Here is a 23,968-nt window from a genome sequence, read left to right as displayed (position 1 = left end):
GAACAAGATTGCTTGTACAAACAGTCCTTTTAATATGCTTTCTGTACACTTACAAGGTTAAAATTACTTTTATATTTTTTAAAAGACCCTATCCACACTATCAATGAAGCAAAATTACATTAAATGATTTCAGAGGCTTAAAATAGCCATTTATTTTGACGTAGGTCAATCGCTCCAAGATCCAAAAATCCATTCCCATTTCCCTGCAAACGCATATTCTGTTATCTCTCCCAAAACTGTAGAAGACAAAAGTTTACACTCCTTATCTAATAACAGTCTTTGGACTGTTTTAATGTTCCTTAAAACTTTATTTGTTAGCAAAGTTGATCCATTTAGCACTTTTCACAGACATGAATCACAGTCCATCACAAAGTGGAGCAATATAGATAAAATAATTGACATAGGAGAAATACAAAAAATAAAATCAATTAAAATAAAAGTCAACACAGTCAGCTAAAATTCTGTCTAAATAAGTGTCAACTGTTTAACAGTGGAACTTTATATGAAAGTGTTAAAATAGTGTTCAGCTGTTCTTTATAGCACCAGGCAGGAGCCTGACTTCACAAATAAATCACAAGCACACATTTAGAAGCCAATACTTTCTTCTTTATTAATCTTGTTCTCATTGTTTAAATAAATTTTTCCTTTGTAAAATCTCAAAACGAAAACACTGAACAGGAGTGTTAAAGCCCGTCTTAATTTAAAACGAATACACAACAACAGAACATTAAAAACGTACGGTAACGCTTACTCTGTAATCTGTAAACAACCCACCCCGCCCCTCCCGCCCGCTCCACACAGTTTGATAAGATTTGGCATGTCCATTTTCTAAACGCATATGCCTTCAGCTCTTTGTGACATTAAAATGTTCTTTTTTTGTTTTTTTTTTCATTTTTTTTATTATTGCAGGTCAGACAATAAAAAAAGACAAGTCTGCTAAAATAAAAAACTTCAAATGAGAGAGAGAAAAAAAAAAAAGCATTAGTGCCAATATTTCTTAACACACAGTCAGCAGTATACCAAATGCACTCAAAACATTTTTTGTAAAGACCTTCTGTATCGCAAGCAGCCTTGCCCACATTATGACAGGCATTAACATGCACACATTATCCTCACATTCACACAAGTGGTTTAATCCACTTACTTGGTCTCAGTCTCACTCATACTCGGTGTGTACGATGCTGCACGCAGTATCGACACGTGGAGAAATGCATTATAGCCTGAAACTGCCAGCAATTTAACATTTATCACTGCAACAGTAACAAATATGTCCAAGGGAGAATAACAGAGACAGAGTGCGTGAGATACAACAGTAGGAGGTCAGCATTTTGAAAACAAGAACTTTTTCAATATTTTCACTGTTCAAAAAGTAAAACCATACATACAAATAAACAGGAAAAAAAAACAAAAAAAACAAAAAACTTAACATACACAGTAAGATACAGGTCTGTTGTCAATCAGAACTGTTTGCATGTGTTTGGATTCAATCTCCATCTTTAATGGGATGTGAATACAAACTGCACTTAAACCTCACATCATGTAGTAGTTTTAAATTCTCTTATACGATGAAGGTAATGCTGTTTACAGTGCCTATCTGTCTGAAGGCTTCTCTGTATTTGGTGTGTGCATGTTTATGTAAATCTGTTGAAAAGTCCCCTATTTACTAAGCACATTGCAATCCAGTCAAGTCTTTCAGACTAAATGACTTTTCATTCTTTTACAGGTTTCAAGTCTAAGCAGTTGAAATCTTCATCTGTGGAAAAAGGCTGTATACACATCTAACAGTCCCTGCATTTGTTTTTTTTAATAATAGCTTAAGTCTGGCCATGAGAATGTGTGTAAGCATGTCTCACATTTCTGCTTTATGCATGTACTATGCATACGTATGCATGTGTATGTAGTACATTAATATGCGTTCTGTGTATATGTGTGTGCCATAGTAAGTACATATGTATCCCAGTGTATGCCATAACAGTGTGTCCAAACCCACACATACAAACAGAGGGGACTCATCAGATAGAATCAGCCCCTCCACCCAACAGGTTGCCAGGCAACAATCCAGCAGGGCTGTCCATTTGGTGCCTTTCCTCCATTTGCGGTGCTCCCCACAGGCTGCTGCTTGGATATCCTGCAGTCATGCCCCCCCACAGCCCAGACCTCCCAGTTTCTACTCCCCCAACAACCCCTCCCTCTCCTGCCCCATTGGTGCTCCACTGGGAAAATATCCCCAGCCCAGGTCCTTGGGCTGAAGACGTTTCTGAAGAAGTGCCTGTACCATCAAGAGACTGCCATCCAGAACCAGATGACCTCACACCTGCCATCGCCCCCGCTCCGCTTTCACCTCCTCCACCGCCGTTTCCATTTCCACCTGAAGACGAGCCCACTGCTGCCCGCTCACTCCCCGGAGAGCTTCCGCCACTACTGGCCACAGCTGTGCCCGCTCCAGATGAACCGGGCGCCGCGCTGCCTGCTGCTCCCCCTGGGCTGACCCCTTCTGCCCCTCCAGCCTGGGAATGTGCAAAATAGCGTGCAACTTCTTCTTCACTCACAAATTCTGCCAGAATTGTGGTGTTTCCAAGAACACACCTGAGAGGAGGAGGAGACAAGACAAAGCTCTTTAGATCAACATGTTAGAGGCTTCGTATTTGTGCGTCCGTGAGACTGCTGGTAAACATACATGTGCAGTGCACCCTGGGCCTTGGCTGCTTCCTGCCGGCTGCTATAACGAATCAAAGCACTGCCCTGGGTTAGGCCCAGGTGAAAGGTCAGCAGGGGGCCGTGCTGCATACAGATGGTCCTCAGCGTGGATCCATCGATCTACAGAAAAAGAGAAAGAAAAACAAAAAATGTTTTTAAGTGCATGGTATTTTGTGTGCCTGTGTGTATTTGACAAATACATTTTACTGTAATTATCAATCTTAAGACATCAGCTCTTAGGTCAGTCAAATGTCAGAGAGCCTAGGATGTTTTAAAATAAAGGTTATGCATATAAATATGTAAATATAGACATGGTACATCATGGGTTATTGATCGGTAATTGTGTAACAGTCACAGTAAGAGACGTTGCGCAAGCGTGTGTGCATGACTTACAAGGATGGACAGGGGGATAACTTGTATACATTATTAAAACAATCTTTGAAGGAAATTATTCCCTTTCTAAGATTTTCTAAGATAAGTGGTTTCATGCAAGTGACACCTCTGCAAACCCCAAATAAGTACATGGCTCATCCAACTTCACAATTAAATTACAGCAAGGTGCTGTTCTGCATGACGTTGTAGGACAGCAGGGAGGGATTTATAAACAAATATAATTATATGGTTTTACAGTCTTACTGAATTCTGTTGCAGTGAAGAGGTTTGTAATGTGGGAGATAGGGATCAGCCAAAATATCGATATGGCAATATATATCGCGATGCTTTGCTGCTCGATCCGATTGAAATTTGAATATCGATTTAAAATGTCTTTTTTTCCCAAAATAATAAAATCATGTTTCAGCCAGGTTGTAAATCCAGTACAACAATATTGTATATATAATAATAATAAAATAATAAAATAAAAAAATAATATTTTTTAGGTTAATTTCATATGTAAATAATATGAAAAACATATGCAAATATGTTGTAACTTTAGCTTGTATAGTTACAATAAAACAGCATGGATAATTTTAATTACATGGTTTTGACTCAGTTTGTCTCATGAATTATTATAATCTGATGTACGTGCAACTCTTTTACGATGCATAATGCCCTTTACATTTTTCAGCGAACTATGAATAACATTGCAATATATTGCAAAATTAGGATATCGCAATATTGTATCGTATCGTGCATTCCTTGGCAATAGCCACTCCTAGTGGGAGACATACAACATCTAAATATTGAAGGTAAGAAAAAAAACTACTTAAAAAGGAGCTTGAGGCCGGATTGTGGCAAGATTTATGAAAAAAATCTGTATACATTTTAAGTTTTCTAGTAATAATGTCAGATGAAGCGTTCCAAACCCAAAAGAATGAGCCCTCTAGTGTATCTCTCCTTTGCCTTGAACAGGATGTGTGCTGCAAAATGTGCTGCAATTTGGTCCCGAATTTCCCGCGCTGGGCTGCGGATGTGACGTCACATGACGCTGCATGTGCGTTCTCCCCGTTCTCCCGTGCCGGCTTCACTGTTGGCTGCAGTACCCCCGACGGCCGTCGTGGTGAAGGGTGGCGCTAGAGAGTCTCATTTCTTAAAATGAGCCTCAAGCTCCTTTACAAAAGGGAGGCATCTGTTTAACCTTTGGACTTATGATAAAGACATTTATTTTTATTTTATTATGTCAATGTTGAGGTAATCATGCAGGAATTAGTACTTTTCCCTAAAATTTTTCAATATGACAAGAAAAAATGTAAACAGAGCCTTCACTTGAATTTTCAACAGATTAAGAAGAGGTTCTGCAGTGGTGGGAAACGTCGAGGCAAAAGGAGAGACTCTGTTTACCAGTCGATCTATGTTCCTATACTGACCTATGGTCACAAATTCTAGGTAGTGACCCAAAACACCAGACTCCAAATAGAAGGAGCTGAAATGAGCTTCCTCCACAGGCTGTCCCTTAGAGATAGAGTGAGAAGTTTGGTTATCTGGGACTCGGAGCAGAGCTCCTACTGCTGCGGCTTTCTGACATTCTGAGGAGCCAACTACGGTGGATTAGGCATCTTGTTAGGAAGCCCCCTGGACGTCTCTGTGAGGAAGTGTTTTAGGCACGTCCAATCAGGAGAAAGCCAGAGGCAGACCTAGCACACACTGGAAATGTTAAAACTCCAAACTGGCTGAAGAACACCTCACAATCCTTGACCTCAGTAAATATGACTCAATGTGTTTTACAAATTTAAATGAAAACACGTGTACAGCTTCTTTTTATATCCATCTCACCTTCTAGCCACAATAGAGTATAAACAACAAGCTGTGACATTGTTAGCGGCCTGTTTAATCTCTTGTTACAATTTCCATGTCTCTAAGCCCGTTCCTCCCTCACTCCTTACCTGAGGAGTCAGGTTACTCAGCAGCAGCCAGCAGCTGCCCCTGGAGGCAACGCCGTCACTCCAGGCAGAGCCTGCAAAGAAAAACGAGACAGGATGGGAGGAGGTGGTTAGAAAAAAGATGATGTGGATGAAACAATATGTGGGCATGGCACAGTTGATGACAAATAAAAAAGGCAGCCCTGATGATTAATTTTAGAGAATTTATTTAAGATACTGTTGTCAGACCTCAGTGAGGCTTTTATGTGAAAAAGGTTTACACAGTACAACGTTGGCCTTAAACTGAAAAAGTGGTCATAAAACAAACTCCCTGAAAAAGTACCTGGCCCAAATCTCGAATCTTGATTAATTCCACCCCCTCCCCAGCTCCGGGCCGACCGAGGACCTCCAGTGCCCCATGGGGAGGACGATGCCTGCTTTTGATTGGTAAGGCCGGGAGGGGGGCGTGGCAGCTGCGAGCTGTTGCGATTGGTCTTCCACATTTTGTTCTGCCCGATTGGCTCGGGAGGCCAGCTGGGCTTATACTCAGAGTACTTTCCTGAGGAGGAGATGTGGAAAGCGTGAGAAGGAGGGTGAAAATAAGAGAGAGAGAAAAAAAAAGAAGCACGCACAAGACAGAGAAGGGTCAATTTGTTTGACAACTTCGTAGACAAAGTGCTGCTTGCAAAAAGGAAAAAGAATTTAAAATATGAAAATACACATCCATACCTGTGCTGTGTGCATTGCTGAGGGAGCTGTCTGAGGCACTGTAGGGCCAGGCACCAGGTGAAGGCAGCGAGGTGTTGAGAGAGGGGTTTGGCCCTGCAAAACATTACAATAGTATCTTAAAAAGGAGAAATATATATTTTTTTGAATACTTCACCCTGACTTTATTACAAGAATTTGGCAAAATATCAGGTTACAAGGTTAATCTGCAAAAATGTGAAATTAAGCCAGTGAATTCAGAAGCCAAGCAGATTAAATCTGACTTGTTTCCTTTTAGAGTTAGTCCACAAAAATGTAAATATTTAGGAATTTGCGTCACACACTCTTTCAAAGACTATTTCAAAGCTAATTATTCACCACTATTAACTCAGCTCAAACAAGATCTAGAGCGTTGATGTCTACTACCCCTTTCATTGGGAAGGAGAATAAACAATCAAAATCAATGCACTACCAACATTTCTATATGTATTTAAGTGCATCCCCTTATACTTATCTATATCCTTCTTTACAAATGTGGATAAACTGATAAAGATTTCTATGGAATAAGGAAAAACATCTTACAGCAACATCGTCAGCATAGTGGGTTATCTCTTCCTAACCTTCAATATCACTACTAGGCTGCCAACATAAGAGCCATGCTACATTGGGAAGAATCAGATTCAATACTACCACTTCAGAATTGTTACGAATGGAAAACTCTTCTTGTCTTCATAACTCCCTGCATTCAGTGCTTTGGTCAAAACTACCTTTTTCTGAATCTACATCAAAATACACTTCAAACCTGATCGTAAAGCACCCTCTTAAAATCTGGACACAGTTCAGACAAATGATTTCCCTGAAGAACCTGCAAGTGTGCACCCATTGATAGAAATCATTTATACCTGCAATTACAGACAAAACCTTTCATGAATGGCGAAGACGTGGAGTTGTCGCAGTAGAAGATCTATTTATTGATGCCATTTTTGCATCCTTTGACCCACCTTTAGATTCAGTCAATTTTTAAAACGGTGTCAAATGTCCTACAAACACCTAGAAGATGTCGTCTTTATTGGCCTCCATTCTGACTAGCTGTTAGCCTATCCTCAAAGATTCTTCAAACTGAGAGCACTGTGATTGCAAACACCAACTGCTCATGAGAACTTCACACGACTCTGCATCAAAAACCCAGAAATAATCCCGCCACAGCAGGGATTTGGGGGATTACCTGTGTGGTAAAATATCTACCCGGGGCTTAAGTTTACATATCTGTAAGGTTCTTTGTGCCTGGAGAAAGCCCCTGTAGCTGAAATGCGGTTTAACATAGATAAAAGCAGTGAATAGACTTATTATTCAGCCTTAGTCGCAACAGACAGCAGCTACAGATGTAAAATGGAATTTAACGTAATATATTCCATTAACAACTGAAGCAGATTAAATAGCAGCACTTGATATGCTTTTCTCCCCTCCTGAACTTCATCAGATTGTGATTACTACCATTAGTGTCCCTTTTTATACGTTTTGCTTCATCAGTGACACAAAGGAAAAGTTATATCCAACAGCTAAACCCATAGATTTTGCACACTGAATTAAATACCTATGTTATCTCGCAGTAACTGGTGGTCAGGGTCATTGAGGTTCGGGGATCCTGGGGAACCAAGAACACTGCCGGGGGTCATGTAGGGATCAGATTCTGGGTCTCCACTGCTCTGCATTCCTTTCCAGGGGACACCGGGCTGGAACTCTGGCATCAGAGATCAGACAACATTTTATTAGCCAAATTAATGCAGCATGATGTACAAGTTTTACTGTGGCCATTTGTTCTTAAGGATTTTATTTAAATGAGAATACTATTCTCTTTGAGCAAAACATTAGGAGCAACTAAATCAGTTTGCTCTTCAATCGGTTTTGAGCTTCAGAATTAAAAAAAAAGGTAAGAAAAAATAAAAAAATTTCAACAGAATATTTCTCCTCAGGTCTTAAATCATTCGGAAACAAATGGCAGAGATATTCTCACCTGGAGGCCAGCTGGATGTGGCAGGTTTGTTCCCCATTTTACTTCCAGGAGTCCGGTGCCAGCTGTCCGCAGAGCCCTGAGGTGTCATTCCTAAACCTTCACTGCCCAGCATATCATACTGGGAGTAAGGGGACCCTCCTCTAACCTTTATCCCACTGGGTAAAGGGCCTTGGAGATGACAAAAGAGAGAAATGGGGTGAAACAGATTGATAGCAATATGCTGCAAAATGCCAATTCTCAGTGTCTCATACAGAGTGTGAAAGAAGCTGATTACAACATCTATAAACAGCCTGAGTGGTGCGTTTTCCCAATACAAGAACATAAATATCATCCAGCTAACTGTTTGTTCACCCACCATTCTTGTGAAGGGTTGTGTCTGGAGGAGAGGGAGCTGGAGAGTGTCCCTCCATCATCCATTTGAAGCGGGATTGCTGTCCACCCACATCCTTCATCCCTCCCATCATGGGACCGAGCTCCAGCGATGACAAGGTGCCACCAGGTGCAAGCCCTGGAAAGAAAAATGTAGACATTAAACAACTTCGTAATGAGGCCTACTTTTGGAATTCCTGCTGGGAAGTGACATAACCAATTTGAAATTAGCAGGATCTCAGCAAAAATAAGGTGTATTTTTGAATATATTCAGTATCAAAACAAAAAGTAACATATATCATTACAAAAGAAAAAAAAATATTTAGTTTAAGTAAAGAGTAACCAGAGTAAATGAAAATGGAACAGAGCAGAAACTTTAAACAATAGAAATACAATTTATAACGTTGCACCGTGTAATCAACCATGACTGATTTTCCTATTGTGCAACGGTTTTCATGAGAAGCTATGTACAGGAATTTATAAAAGGATTTTCTAAATTGCCCATGTTGGCACAGTTAAGCATACCTGTGTCATTGAGATCTTTCATGTACCAAACCATAATGTGTTGACATACATGTCACTAAATGTATTAATTCCTCTATGACATCTTTATGACCAACAGAACGGACACAGTTCACAAACCCATGTCAGTTCAGGCATAATCCAATCAGTATTATGAGAAGATTGTATATTAGTAAAGATGCCTGGCTATGCATGCTTTTTCCTGTAAATGAAAAAAGGAAAGAAAAAAAAAGTGTGAGACAGCAAAAATGATTTTGATTTGGTAAAGAGACCTGGGATTACATGAGTTTGATGGAGTTTCACCCTGAAATATGATTTATGACAGTGAAACAGTAAAGACAAGGCCAAATTCAGAGTTGGGTTAAAGAAAGTAGAGATGTTTTTGTTGTCCTTCAGCTCATGGGTCAGTGAGTTTTTTGTTGAAGAGTGTTGATCCTTACACCATTTCAATCTGTGGGGTCTTAGCTTTCAGCAAACAGGCTTGTTTTTGTAGCTTGGAGCAGGTGGTCTCTATGACCTGAACAGTTATCTGGGACATGGTGAATCTCATCTTTTTGTGATGTGTTTTCTCAGCTTCGGGATGAATGAATATTTTCTTAATTAATTTTTGAGGTAATTGTGTTTCTCAGTTTAAATTTAAGATTTTCCTGTTCATTTGGTGTTCTGCATGTGCACAGTATGCTTTGTATGATTACAAATGACTCATAATATTGACTTAAATCAAGATGTACCTCTAAGCTACAGGGACATAGATACAACCCTCCATTGTTACTCAGCTCAATGGCGAGTACAGCATGTTAATCTGAAGCAGTGTGCTGGCTAGACTCACCTGTGTACATGCCTTGTGGTTTGGCATGGAGATCTGATAAGGGACCCCCCATTCCAGCATGTGGAAGGGGGTCTACCATGGGCTGTTTTGATATGCCTCCTCCTAGGTGAGATGGGGATAGTTTGGAACTCCCTCCTCCTACCGCTGTTCCTCCAACTCCACTCTGCTGATGCTGTCTCTGTTGTTGCAGAATAGCCATAATCCTCGCCAACTGAGAAGACAAAACATAAAAACAATGTAAACGACAAGCTGGTGAGTGAACGCTGTTATTCAACCAAATTTAATTCTTAAGTAACACATGGCAACAAAAGCCAATATGTCCATATGCTCACCTGCTGTGGATCTGGTTGCTGTCTCAGAGGCTGAGGCTGTGGGAACTTCCGCTGGTTCTGCAAAAGCTGCTGTTGTTGCTGCTGTTGTAGTAAGAGCTGACAAGCCTGTGGGTTCATGGTCAGAAATAAAGACAAAGGGAAACTGATAAATACAAGTTTTTTTTCCCCCTTTTAAAAGCTTTAACTTGTATTGTAACTCAGTTACACGGGCTAAGTTTGAAAAAGATTCACCTTCAGTTATGCCATCAGACAAAAACTGTACGCAACAGTCAGCGATGAATTATTAATTTCAATGTGATAAATCACTCAGTCAAGGATCATGACATTTAACCACATACCAGATGGAACTGCTGCATGTGGGGGTAAATGTTGCTGAGCATTGCTAGCTGCTGTGGTGAAATCTGGGGAGCGAACACTCCTCCACCAACACCACCCACCCCTCCAACACTTCCAACACCACCGACACCTCCTACTCCACCTACACTGCCACCAGGAGAGGGCATCTGCTTCAGCATAGGACCCGGCACCTGTAGGTCACAATTATTGGTACTGAAACGAGTGCCATCATAGATATATTAAGGAGAGAACAGAAACACCAAATTGAACAAAAGCCCTTCATTTGAGGCATATATGCCACATACATGTTGGACACTTGTACCAAGAAAGACATAATGGCACGTGACTGCATATTATAAGTTTAAAAACCAAAGTGAGACGTATTAAAATCAAACATCTGCTAGACCTTCTTTTAGTTGGAAGGTTTTACAGATCAGAATCAACAATAACATTGTTTCTCTCAGATCTTAAAATTTGGTAAAATATCTCTTCAGATGAACAACATATATGCCATAAAACAGAATTAATTATTCAACTGAGAAAAAACTACAACAAAAGGAAGTAATAGTGTTGGGAAAACTAAGTATACTGTTACTGCTCCCATCAAAAACAAGTGATTAAGTAGCAGTCGGGTGCTGCTACTCAAATGTGCCTGATTTAACTGATCGTCAGTCGCGTGTGAACATATCTATAAAACCAGAAGTTTTGTGAGGCACAATTAATGAACTGTTGTCCATCCGTCTGGAAAGGGTTATGAAAGCTCTGTCCTAATTATTTGAAGTGCATCACTTCAAAAGTGAAAAACATTCAAGACAACTGCCAGCCTTACCAGGAGGCTCACTGCAAGGTGGGATAGTGCAACTCACAAAAAAGTATGAAAACAAATCTCAGATTCTAAGACTGTTGTTAGCAGCTTAAATATTACACTCCATAACAATGCATAAAAAAAGTAAGTAGAGTCAAGTAAGTAGTGTTGGAACGTTGATGATTTGGGATAGTCTTGCAGCCCTACAACCTGAACATTTTACAAGAAATTAGGCAGGTTAAACCATAAAGTCTATGTAAAAAATATTTGAGTCAGATATGAGGCCATCTGTCAAACTGATAAAGCTTGTCCAAAATTATGCCATGCCATGCAAATGATCCCAAAACCCCCACAATTCTACACCAGAATGCACAAAAAAGGAACAAATCAAGATACTGTAATACCCAATCCTGTATCCCTTTCAGACAGGGCGCGTAACCCACTAGTTTACTGCTAAGGTAGTCTGAATGTGTCAAACATACTCAAGGGAGTAAATCTTACGAGCAGTTAGCAGTAATCCTTTTAAAGATGTTAAGTCTCTGTACAGCAAGAGTAATGCAGGTCCTGTACAGGGGATTCAACTCATCAAAAGAAAAGGATCATTTTTCAGCCTCTCTTGATTCAGGAATAGGATAGCAGACTTATTTAATAAGAGCAGTTCTATTTGAATCAGGACCTTCTGACCGATTCCTGCTCCAAACTGCTGACAGCCCTGCAGCTGCATGAGAAGCTTAGATATAGAAATAGGATCAAAGAGGCAGGTGACAGGGGCAAGCAGTCAGTTTCAGAATGAAGAAGCTAGAGGTTCTTAAATATCCTATTCAGCACAGATTCTGAATGTTTGTCCTTTTATGCCAGGAAGAAAGCCTGGGTTGTATAAGGAGTCTGAATGTTGGTTTAACAGTACATACAAAAGTTCTGTCTGATAGGAGGAGGGAGAAAAATGTGACCCATCTTGTTTACCTCTTAAATGAATAGGTTTTGTCTTTGAAAGTCGTATTATTAAATGCCGTGGCAGGGTGAGATCTGCATCAACAAATATCTGGACATTTCAATGAACTGAAGCATAGTTGCAAAGAAGAGTGGGCCACAATGATACATCTGCTAGTGATAGACTGATATCACAGAAAACAACAACATCATGTTCTTGTTGCTAAACGTGGCTCTATAAGCTACTGAATTTGCACACACTTTTTGTTAAATTAATAACAACACTGTAACATGTCGCATGTTGTTCATCTGAAGATGTATTCATCTAATTTTAAGCGTAAAGGCTAAATGACAGAAAGGAAAAAAAAATCTAACAGTTTGCATAAGATGTGTTTTCTCCTTAATGTCTATAAATTAAAGTTATGAACCTAGCCCAGGCTTAAAACTCACAAACCACTTTTCACCACATGAAATTTAGACAACCAAAAGGTCTACACAAGCAAAAGCAAACAGTCAGTCTCTTAGAGAAGCAAGTTAGACTTAAAATGAAGGGTGGGAGACACAAACCTGAGCAGACAGGAACTGGTGAGGCACTTGTGCACGTAACCCCTGGGACGGGTTCATCGGATGCATGCCGGGCTGGTGCATCCCTCGAGACTGATGCATCCCTCCTCCTCCTCCTCCTCCTCCGCCGCCGCCTCCTCCTCCTCCTCCTCCACCCCCGACAAACACTCCATGGCCACTCATCTGGAGGACAACAGAAACAATGAACAACAAAGAGTTTATAATGTGTTCTCAAATAATTTAAACAATTTGATTTAGGACAGACTTGAGTTGCTGACTATTTCTTTGTTGCTATGTATAATTCTCCTTTTTAAACACACCCAAAAGTTTTAACTTTTGACAGTCTCATATGTATAGCATAAAAAATATGAGTGAACCTTAAGATGATACATACTCGATATTGTGAATTAGAAAAATATACATACTAAAAATAAATAAATTAAAAAAAGAAAAAAAAGTGGAAACTGAACATTTATAGTATTATTAAACAGAAGTTACCCCTGCAGACTCTTACCTTCTCACCGTAGGTTCCCATGTCAGGAGGACCCATGTCTTTGGAACCAGGGATGCGGTAGCCTCCACTGCCTCTTCCTCCCCTACGCATCTCTCCATTATAGTCATTTATTACTCTCTTGTCTCCTTCCATCTTTTTGTCTACGCCTGAATCATCACCCTGCAAGCCCAAAGTGATTAAGTGCCTTCATATGTCAAAGGACAGACACAAAACCTTGAAAAAAAATAACCCATACATCTTTATAACATTTTCACACAAGGGATACCCTGTATTTTCAAGATAAATTAAAGAGCCATACATCAGGATTCAAGTAAAAGAACCATGTACAGATTACAACAGTTAACTAAAAAGTCTTAAGATTCAAAATGAAGGTCTTACCAAAAGGCCCATGTTTGAGAACTGGCGGGACACTGGATTCATCCAGCTGTCTCCTGCCCCACTCTGTGGGGACAACATTTAAAAAGCAAAAATGTAATTCAGTTATTTGTCAACTTTGCCAATCGCAAACAAGAACTGCTTCCACATATATTTATATGCATGTCCTAGAAGCTTCCTTTCCCACCTTGACATTGCCTCTCTTTCCTCCGTGAGTCTGACCCCAGCCTCCAGAGTTAAAGGAAGAGCTGCTTCCCTGGGAGCCAGCGTTGTTCCAGACCCCTCCACCACCATCGTCTTCCTCTTCCCAACTGGGGTGCCTGGAGGCGGTGATGGAGCTGTCTCCCTTCCCACCCCAGCTTTCCATTGACTTTCCAACTGCAAAGCACGAGGTTCAGTCAGCAATCAATTCTCCATCATTGACCAGAAACCCACATATACTGAGAAATGTAATTTACATACAAATATAATCTGTAAACTTCATGTATACTAACAAACAAAAGAAATCAAGAAAAAAATGTAGATACAAGAACAAACGTTATTACACCTAATAAAGTCTGCTCTTACCAGGTTTACCAGGGTTGGGTGACGGGTTCCTCCAACCAGATGCTTTGCTGGGTTCATCTAGTTCACCCCAACCTGTTGGTGCATCTGGTCCTTTACCCCAAGCACCTGTACCATTGTCCACATTTTGTCCTCCCCATATGCCTGCAAATTTAAAGGAATTAGACACCCAGTTAAAAAGTGCCAATAAAAAAAAGAAAATTAAACTATATTTTGAATGTTTGTATTTAATTTACTTTAGCTGTGATTTGATAGACATACTCTTATTTGTAATCCAACAACCTGTTCTTACCAACTGCTCCATTGTCAGAGTTTGTGTTGGTGCTGTGCTGCCTTCTAGGAGGTTGTTTCTGCATGGGTGGAGGTGGTGGACCTTGCTGACTGTGACTTTGGCCCGGTGTAGCGTTTTTCCTGTCCCACAAATTCACATTCTTGTTGTTGCAGCGATTTGGGTCTCCCCAAGCCGATGTGCCATCATCAATTTCCAATTTGCGACTGATGGACTGAGGGGAAGGTTCTTCCCAGCCACTGGGCTCCAGCGTGTCAGCCCCAGCCACAGAGAGTTGGGGTATAGGGCCGGAAGTCCAGCCCAAACTTTGGTTCTGATTCTTGGAAGGTGGAGCTCCACTTCCAACGGCCGACTGCCTGTTCCAGCCTCCTTGCATGGGCCCCCCTGTTGGTTGCTGGCCTTGAGATTGCTGCTGCTGCGGTTGATTTGGGGCTTTCATTGGTGCCACTTGGCTGTTTGGTATCTGTGCTGCTGCATGGGGCTTAGCACTCCCCCAGTCCTGGTGGGTTTTGCCTCCACTGACATCTCCTCCTCCCCATCCCCCTCGCTGAGATCCCCCTTCATCCAAATTTCTCCATGAAGACCCATCATCCGGTTTGCTTCCACCTTTACTTTGTGCATCTCCCCACCCACCTCCAGGATTAGAGTCTCTCTGTCCCCATTCTCCTCCTCCGCCTCCTCCTCCTCCGCCTCCTCCTCCACCACCACCACCTCCCCAGCCACTTGTCTCTGCTCTTTTAGATTCCTTCCAACTCCCTGTTCGTTTGTCCTCTCCACCATCACCCCACCCACTACCCCGTTCTTCAAACTCTGTCCAGTTTCTCCCTCCTCCTTTGCGATCCCCCCATTGTTGTTCTTCATTCGTCCATCCTTTGCCCTGGTTTTCAGGTGGGGGATCACCCCATCCTGTAGCAGCTGCCTTCTCCTGGCTGCCCTCCATATCATCTTTAGATGACCCTGGCTTCCTTCCTGCCATAAAAGGACCACGAGTGGACTGTGTAGCACCACCATCCCATCCATCCCCAGCTGTAGCAGACCCAGAATTAAGGCTGGTTGTGTGACTGCCAGCAGATGCATCGTTAGATACGGAGCCAGTGTTTGACGGGTATCTTGGACTGCGACAGGTTGTAGTGTTCATGACGGCTGATGAGAATGCAGACGAAGATGAAGGTTTTCTCTCGTTCCTGTTCCCTGCTCCTGTCGTGGGGTCCAGGTCCCAGGCCACATTCTGTCGAATCTGGGTCTGTCCCCAGCCCGTGTTAGACAGGACCTTGGGATCTAGATCTGATCGATTGAGCATACCAAGTAAGGCCACTTCAGCATTGGACTGTTGGGACTCTGGGCGAACAGAAGAGGAGCTTTCCTGCTTATGTTCACTACCACTCCCACTGCCTCCACTACCGGCTACAGATCCACCTCCACTAGAGGATGAAGGTCCTCCGCCTCCAGGGCCGCCATCCTGCCCTCCTCCTCCTGCATCCCATTCCCCAACGGCGCCATCCACACTTTCCATCCCTTTCTGATTGTCCCAAGCTTTTGTCATAGTTGCAAACTTTGGTGAGGCAGAATCGTCCAAACTGCTACCACCAATACCTACACTGCCTGCACTACTGTTGATGCTACTCACATCTATCCCTCTTCCACTTCCTATTGCTAAATTACTCGAACTTGCCCCCTCTCCAGTACCACACCAGCCGGCTTCTGAACTGCTTCCTTCCCAAACTCCCTGAGATACCACTGGGGTAACTGATTCCCCACCATTTCCCCTACCCCAGCCCGCCTTGTCATCCTGACTGCCAAAACCCCAAACGTTCCCTTCCTGCCTCTGACCTCCAGTCCCTCCACTCCACCCATCGGCCTGTGAGGCCCCGATACCGAGTTCAGAGGACACTGGAGGCATAGATCTCCAAGAGGAGGAGGCAGCAGAGGAGGAAGACGAAGTACCAGAAAGATTACCACTTCCTTCTATTTCACTAGCAACTCCAGAGGTTTCCTCACTGCCACCTTCTTGATTTGGTCCTGCTTCACTTGATCCCCCACCCGAACCCAGCTCCAGCCCTGGGTTTCCTAAGTGCTGCTGCTGTTCTTCACTTTTGGCTCCCACAGCTGTTTCAATGTGCTGCTGGTAGAGACCGGCTGGATTCACAGATGAAAGTGTTTCAGTGGTGACGAGGGTGGTGGTGCTGGCAGAAAATGAAGAAGCTGAAGTAATGGATGCGGGTAGGGGAAGGCTGTTGCTAGCCGAAGTGGATGCCCCACTTTGTCCTAAGGCGGGCCAAGCAGAGGGGTTCACATTGGGGTTGAAATTGGCACCAGGAACATTACTGCTGCCACCCACAGGGCCCTCCTGAGGCCCAGGAAGAAGATGGGAGACTTTGGAACTGTAAAATGCTGCTGATCCTGGCCCACCTTCCACCTGCGACGAGGTGGAGGAGACCCACACACCACCACTTGACTGAGAACATTCATTAAGTGAGGAAGAAGAGGAAAGAGGAGAAAAACGAGGTGGGGAAGGATTGTCCATGTTCCCTACTCCTCCTCCCATCACACCTTCCTTTTGCTGGATGTTTCTCTCACCCCATGAGGCACTACTGTTGTTGTTGTTGTTACCGGGGCAGTCTTGCTCCTGCATTCCTCCTCCAGCCCCATCAGAACTCATTTTGGCCCCGCCTGTGATGGTAGGCCAGTCCTCCAGGTCAGTCCCATCCACAATCACCTTACTGCAGCCCTGAGAAGAGGACTGGCTGCCAGAGCCTGCCCCCCATGTGGAATTTGCATAAATTGAAGTAGTTGAAGACGATGAAGCAGCGACACATAATGAGGATGACTTAGGAGTTGAAGGAAAAGATGAATCTGGGTTGGAATCTATAGACAAAATTGTGAATGTTAATTTACCATTTATAATATTCACAAATTACTTGCACACTTTATCAACTGATAGCTTAAAAAAATATTTAGTCACCAAAGTGAACAGATGTCATTAATACACTTTTGTAAATATAACTTGACTGATTAAAATAAACAACATAAATGTATTAGTTCTCATGTCTTTTTTATGGCTGCTGGATTATTTGCTGTTTCTAAACAAAAACAAGACCCTTTATATTAGCTAGTTTAAGACAGATGGCTTATTGAATAATACATTAAAGTTGCTGACACTGGCTCACCTGCATGTACAGATGTGTTTGCATTGGGGTTATCCGAGGACATGGCAGAAGCCCAGCCACTGGCTCCTCCAACCCCTCCTGCACCCCCCTCCCCTCCCCCTCCTCCTCCTCCCCCAAGCAGCATGGAGGACAGTGGTGGCTGGCCCCTTTTCAGTAGCACTTTATGGTCCTGCTGGCAGCGAAATCTTGGTGGGACCTCTCTAGACATGTATCGCTGCTGCTGGGAGGTTTGACTTCCAGATGCGGTGGAGGAGGGCTGTCCGTTGGCCACAGCAGTCCGCTGCTTTGCATTGTTCCCGCCACCAGGAGGGACTTGGGCAGAAACTCCGCCTGCACCAGGACTCGGGGATGAAGGGAAAACCGGTCCAGGGCTGGGGGACACTGAGCCAGGGGTGGCGAGTGGCTGGGAACCGGAGGGCTTGGCTGATTCTGGCACTAGAGAGAGAGGAAAAAAAAAAAAGTTAAGGTAAGGGTGTGAGCCATCATGAGTACTTAGTATCTGCATGTCTGCATCATGATTCATGTTTAGGTCATTCACAATAAAAGTTGTTTAATAAGACAACTTTTATTGTTGTGTATCAAGACACCAACGACAAATTGTCATATGGAATGACAAGTCGTAAAGAAAAGAGCATGACAACAAAAGCATACCTTTGATTTTCTGTTCTGGCACCTAAAAGGAAAAGAAGGAAAATTTGAGTTTAAAATTAAGAGAAACAAAAGCCACAAGATCCATTTACTTTTGGGAGACTTCAAACATGAATTCAAAAGGGATTGTCAGCGTAATTTAACAGGCTACAACACCCAAGAAATGTACTTATAAAGCAATGTTTAGGCAAGACTATGAATATGTGATATTCATTTTGTAATTCCCATTATAATCAAATCTTTTCCATAGAATTATGCTCTACAACTAGAGGTTATTAAGTTGCAATATAGCAAAAAGCAAGCTAGTTTAATTTAGACACATTATCATCCAAGTAACAATGCCACACAGATTCTCAGCAAAACCAGACTCAACACGGCTTACCTTCTGAGAGGTTTCCCTTTTCTTTTTCTCTTCTTTTTTCTTTTTCTTGTCTTCCATGAACTGCTGTTCCCCTTCTTGATTCTCCTCTCTGTGAAGAGTAATGCATACATTGAATTATTTATGTTATTCAAGTCCCAAAGAATGCAGTTTAATACTGTCAATTATACAATTTTCACACACACATAAAAAGACTTTGACTCATAATTTTACATGTATTAATTAGACTACTGCCAAGACTATGCCAACACCATCAGTGGTATAAGGGCTGTAATGTTAACCATAGGCAGACAGCTTGACAACAGCACTTGGTAGCCTCGTTTCTCGCTGCATAATTTATTAACCAGCAAACCATTGCCATTCAGACCAACAGACAACACAGACGGCATCCAAACAATGAGTTCAAACATTTCTGCAAAAGTAGTACATTTCATGAACCACATGAGTCCAATGCTAATATGACTTGATGAATTAGTCATCCATCTATGTTTATGAAAAACTCTCATGCATGCTCACATCTGCCCCCTATCCCAATACAAGTTGCATCCATGCATGTTTTTTGGTGGAAATTAATAAATATTTTGTAATAAAAAAATAAAGTCACACCGGAGACACCAGTGAGAGTCAAACCAACTTTTTTTTTTGTTTAAAAAAAAAAAAAAAATCATGGTCAAATAATTTCTTACTCGACAGTATCTACTGAAAATACACGCAGTCAGATATTTTGATGCATTCGTGGATTTTGTGGCACCAAAACAAGAAAAAAAAAGTAACTGAAAAACAATCGGTTGAATGGCCATGTGAGCGCTCACACCTGTGCACTAGAGTTGAATTAAATCTGGTGTTCATATCTAAATACTAAGTAAATGGATCTTTATGTTCAAAGAGCATTATTAAAGAATGAGATAAAGTATTTATAACACTAGGAGACATACGTGGATCAGAGATAAGAATATTGGATGCAAACGAAACTTAAGGGACTTGATCTGTCCATCCAACTAGGCCAAACGACTCTGTTGGCTAAGCTGCACATAATTAGCACTGTGTCACAAGCTAACTGGATAACTTCTGGGTTTAACCCTTCCCCGTGTAATGCATTCCCTCTGGGAATGCATTTTTAAAACAGTTTATGATTTTCAGTGATAGCCCGCACACGGCGGATTCCTGCAGACGATCCAGCTGAAACTCCTGCACCAGAACAGGCCAGTAAACACACAGCTGGTACTGGGAGCTTTACTCAGTGGAGTGGCCAGCTAAGCTCGCTTTAAAGCAGCTGGGGAGCACCGTGTCTTGACCTTAAGAGAAGCCGAGCTGTCAGGGAGAGATAGGAGTCTCTGTGCGGCTCCAGAGCACCGAAACCCAACACAAACAAACGACAGCGTCACAATCAGCAAACAGCGTCCTAATATTCACAAACAACCTCTTTCATTTGGGTCTTTTTTTAAAAAACAAACACATTTTGATTTTGCAAACTTAAAAAGCAATAAAAAACGACAAGTCAGTGGATAAACAGATATAAACATTCGCCATGGGCAAATGATACGACGAACTTGTGTGACGTTTCTTGAAGGCGGATTTATGGTTCCGCGTTACACCAACACAGAGCCTGTGTACCGTACGGTGCGCGTCTCCGCGTACCCTACGCCGTAGGCTACGTGCGTCGGTGTAACGCGGGACCATAAATCAGGCTTTAGCCCAGCAGGCTGAGCAGCGGAGCTGCAGCCGCGGGGAGCTGCTGTGCTGGGGGTTTGTAAGCAAAGGGAACAGCAAACGTTATCAGCGGGCAAAAAAAAAAGCGTTCAAAACATTTACGCTCGATACTCACCTCGGGAATCACATAGGACATAAAGTGCTGCTGTGCAAAATGTCTTGCAGACCTACCGCTAGCAGGCTAGCGAAGGAGCTAACCTAGCGAGCTGGTTCTTCGAGGCTTTCAAGGCTGAGCTGACTAAGAAATATCATCACCAATAGGCCAAATGTTAGTCGTAGATAAAATGAAGAAAGGCGAGTATCCTTTTTTGCGCGGCTGTAGTTCTCAAGCTGTAAACAAAACATGCATTAACCCTTGCTGACTGTCAGACGCTGAGAGATCGGTTAGTTTACTATCGGCCATTTTGCTTCTGTGTGGAGCTCCGGCCAGTCAATTATATCAGCGCCGGGAGGAGGAGGAGGGTGCAGGGACCATACCGGCCGCCAGGGGGCGCCCCCTCGCCGAGCTCAGGCATATGACGTCAAAAGAGTAAATACACGGTGAACCATTTTTGAACCTGAACTTATCCTTGCAACGTATTTCTACAAAGATACAAAAAGGACATTGATGTGGACTGCTCATTTTGTAAACTGTCTGCAGAAGACTTATGTAATTTATTTTGGTCTTGTCCCATCTCATGTATTTTTTGGCAAGATACAGTATCTGTTCACTAATTTCACAACATTTTGACTCTGAGTTCTCCCTTTCATATGAAAATGTATTGTTTGGATTCTTTTCTTACACCTCTAGCAAAGCAAATCAATTTTACATCATCAATTTAATTTTGTTACTTGCAAAATTTCATATTCATAAATCTAAATTCTCTAATCACATACCATCTTTCCCGGCCTTTAAAAATGAATTCAAACAATACATTGCAACAATCCAATACTATAAAAATAGAAAAGCCATCCAAACCACTAAGTTATGTATAACATTTTTTTGAACTGATCTATAATTTCTGTCTGTGATTAATCCCCTGGCATCAAATGTTTCTATATATGTTTTGTTTGTTTTATAATGTATTGTTGACAATTTGAAATAAAGTATTGCAAAAAAAAAAAATTTGAACTTGAACACGCAGCAGTTTTCTATTGGAATAACTCATATTTTTATTTATTTATCCTTTATTTATCCAGGAAAGTCCCATTGAGATACAATATCTCTTCTGCCAGGGAGTCCCGGTCAAGATGGCAGCAGAAAAATAAATTCAGTTTCATATAAAAGAAAATACATAGGCTACAAAGACAAGTAACTATGCACTTTTTTAGACATTGTTCTGTGAAAACTGATTTTAACATATGTTTGAACATGTTAAGAGAGGGTAAATATTTCAAGTTGAGTATGTGTTGTAGCTCATTCCAAGCTTGCGGTGCATAAAAGGAAAAGGCCAATTTACCCAACTCTGTTTGAGTGCTTGGGACCATGAAGAGAATTTTCTCTGATGATCTAGTGCAGGGGTCACCAATCCTGGTCCTCGAGGGCCGGTGTCCTGCATGTTTTACATGTTTCGCCGCTTCATTGCACCGTGATAAAAGTGACTGTGTCGTTAAGAGAATTGTGCAGACCTCAATGACAAGCTGATGACGATGATTAATTAGAATCAGGTGTGTTAAAGCAGAGAAAACTCTAAAACATGCAGGACACCGGCCCTCGAGGACCAGGATTGGTGACCCCTGATCTAGTGTTATAGCTACTAGAGTAATATTTTAATAAATTGGATATGTACAGCGGTAGTTTACCCAGTAGCCTAATGCTTTTGCAATAAATATTAACATATGTGTTTTTCTCCTTAGACTCAGTGAAGTCCATTCAACCATTTGATACAAATTACAATGATGTGTACGTGCACTTGAACCAGTTACAAGGCAGCGTGAATGACTACATCCAGTTTTTTCAAAAGAAATGAAGATGCATGCATGTAAATTACATCACCATAGTCTAATACTGACAATATAATGAGATAGATTGGAAAAACACATGGGTCTTGTCAAGAAAATGTATTATTACAAACAAAGTAAGAGAAGTTACTTTTAAAATACTTCATAGATGCTATCCAGTCAAGACCGATCTTGTTAAATATAAGATAAACATTGACACACTCTGTTCTTTTTGTGGTAATGTAGATGAAACAATATCTCACTTATTCTGGAATTGCACATATACTCATATTCTCTGGATTGACCTTAATAATTTTTGAGTTGATTCTTCCTTTAAGTTGAGCATTCAACATGTACTATTTGGTATATCAAAAAATGATATGACAAGCCCAGACAAAGTATATTTGATCAACCTTCTCTTAATTATTGCTAAATGTCATATTCACTGTACTAAATTTGCTAGCCAACGTCCAAATATAATTGTTCTCAAAGCTATATTGATATCATATTCAGACAGTCTTAAACAGAGCATAAACCCCAAAGCGGTTAAAACGAGAAGCTTATGTGAAAAATATAATATTTCCTAATTTTTTTTTTAACTTAAACCTTAAACCTCAAGCCTTCTATTTTATTTTGATATATAATTTACTGTTCTTAATTTGTAACTGCATTTTATCCGGATGTTTTGTACCTTTCCTGTATATATCTGTCAATAATAATAAAAAAAAAACAAAAAAAAAAAACAATTTGAACCTGAACCCGAATCTAGTTGTTTATTAATTTCTTCTTATTAATTTAGTTATTTTGCCTATTTATTATATTTCTAGATGTATTTGAGATATATCCTCCTTATTTTTAGGTTTTTGAGTTTTGAGAAATATATTTTCGACATTTTATTTACAAACAAGCCACTTTCTCACTACTGAAAAACACATTTTCAAGGGATTTATTTGATGAATAGGAATAATGATTGCACTGAGATTTTTTTTGTCACCTTTTATTAAATAACACATTATTTTAAATGTTCACTGAAGCTCCATTTGAAAATGAACAAACCTCCCACTCTAAGACTTATGCCACTATTACTGATGTGAATATGACACAAACACATTTATTTACTAATGCAAAGCAAAAAAATATAGCATCTGAAAATTAGTGTTTGTGTTCATACATATGGATGTGGTTAAAATGCCCATTCATAGAATATTTTCTCACAAATACATTCTTAACATGGATTTTTCTCAGGACTACAAATCAGTAAGTACAGCTGCTTTAATTTGGAGCTGCGAAATAATCCTTTTCTCATGATTTAAATTTCAGTGCTCTCTAATTTTTGCACCAATTTTCACAGATAAATTGGAGAAAACAAGACTAGGGACAGATGTAGGACATGCACTGGTCAGAGAACTTTAGGTCAACCAAAGAGATGATATGTTATTTGCATTATTGTTGTGTAGTAAGAAAATAAAAAGTTTGCAACTCCCAAAGCACTTTAACTTTAGGACTTGTGACCCACACTTCCCACAGCTGTTCCTGTACACTGTTCAGATACTTGGTTGGGGTTTTCCTTGTAGCAGTACCTTATTCTCATAAATTGTTTGAAGGAGATCTTTGTCTGGTGTGGTAAACCCTACTCTCTTCTCTGTTGTTCTCAGGGTCGGGGAAATTTTGCCGTCCTTCAAGAGCAGCCCCCCTGTTTGGATTTCTCAGTATCAGTCAGTCTTTCAGTCTGTGGATGGTAAGGCCACGAGAAGTAGATGAAGCAGGCCTCTTTTGCTTCATCACAGGGTTTCGGATGACTGATGCGTTCACATTTCACCAGTTCATACTTCAAATTACCTTCTGGGATCCACTCAAAAATTGATTCTATCCCAATATGTTTTTCACAAGTCGAGAGGAAATCATATGTTGTATTCATTTATTTCCATAAATATGTTACAAAAGCAACTGAAAAAAACAACCTGTTGTGAAATGTAAACTGAAATGCAGTATTAATACGTAA

The 23,968-nt window shown here is 41.1% G+C and overlaps 1 protein-coding gene across 1 annotated transcript; it reads right to left on the bottom strand.

Annotated features, from left to right (window-relative positions):
* Positions 1-148: 148 nt before the first annotated feature.
* LOC133421421 (trinucleotide repeat-containing gene 6B protein-like) lies at positions 149-20,459 on the bottom strand. The gene is made up of 23 exons (XM_061711012.1): positions 20,162-20,459; positions 18,340-18,427; positions 17,961-17,982; positions 17,310-17,744; positions 14,854-17,007; positions 14,146-14,808; positions 13,857-13,997; positions 13,477-13,667; positions 13,293-13,355; positions 12,915-13,073; positions 12,556-12,583; positions 12,404-12,513; positions 10,104-10,292; positions 9,766-9,870; positions 9,434-9,644; positions 8,069-8,221; positions 7,714-7,881; positions 7,294-7,440; positions 5,724-5,816; positions 5,338-5,553; positions 5,019-5,089; positions 2,678-2,817; positions 149-2,586 (listed from the first exon to the last, which is right to left on the bottom strand). Exons 2-23 carry the CDS (start codon positions 18,394-18,396, stop codon positions 2,013-2,015), a joined length of 6,090 nt encoding a protein of 2,029 aa, XP_061566996.1. The 5' UTR covers positions 18,397-18,427; positions 20,162-20,459; the 3' UTR covers positions 149-2,012.
* Positions 20,460-23,968: the final 3,509 nt, after the last annotated feature.

This window comes from Cololabis saira, chromosome 21 (assembly GCF_033807715.1).
Source record: "Cololabis saira isolate AMF1-May2022 chromosome 21, fColSai1.1, whole genome shotgun sequence".
NCBI classification, from domain to species: Eukaryota; Metazoa; Chordata; class Actinopteri; order Beloniformes; family Belonidae; genus Cololabis; species Cololabis saira.
Note: the sequence above shows the minus strand (reverse complement) of the source record. Positions and strands in the feature narration are given on the sequence as shown.

Excerpts from the sequence above, each read along its gene's own strand:
- LOC133421421 (XM_061711012.1), bottom strand. The coding sequence starts at position 18,396 with ATGGAAGACAAGAAAAAGAAAAAAGAAGAGAAAAAGAAAAGGGAAACC. Across the intron at positions 10,293-12,403 it reads ACCAGTTCCTGTCTGCTCAG|GTGCCGGGTCCTATGCTGAA; the intron begins GTTTGTGTCTCC and ends TGTGACCTACAG. Across the intron at positions 7,441-7,713 it reads CACATCCAGCTGGCCTCCAG|AGTTCCAGCCCGGTGTCCCC; the intron begins GTGAGAATATCT and ends CTCTGATGCCAG.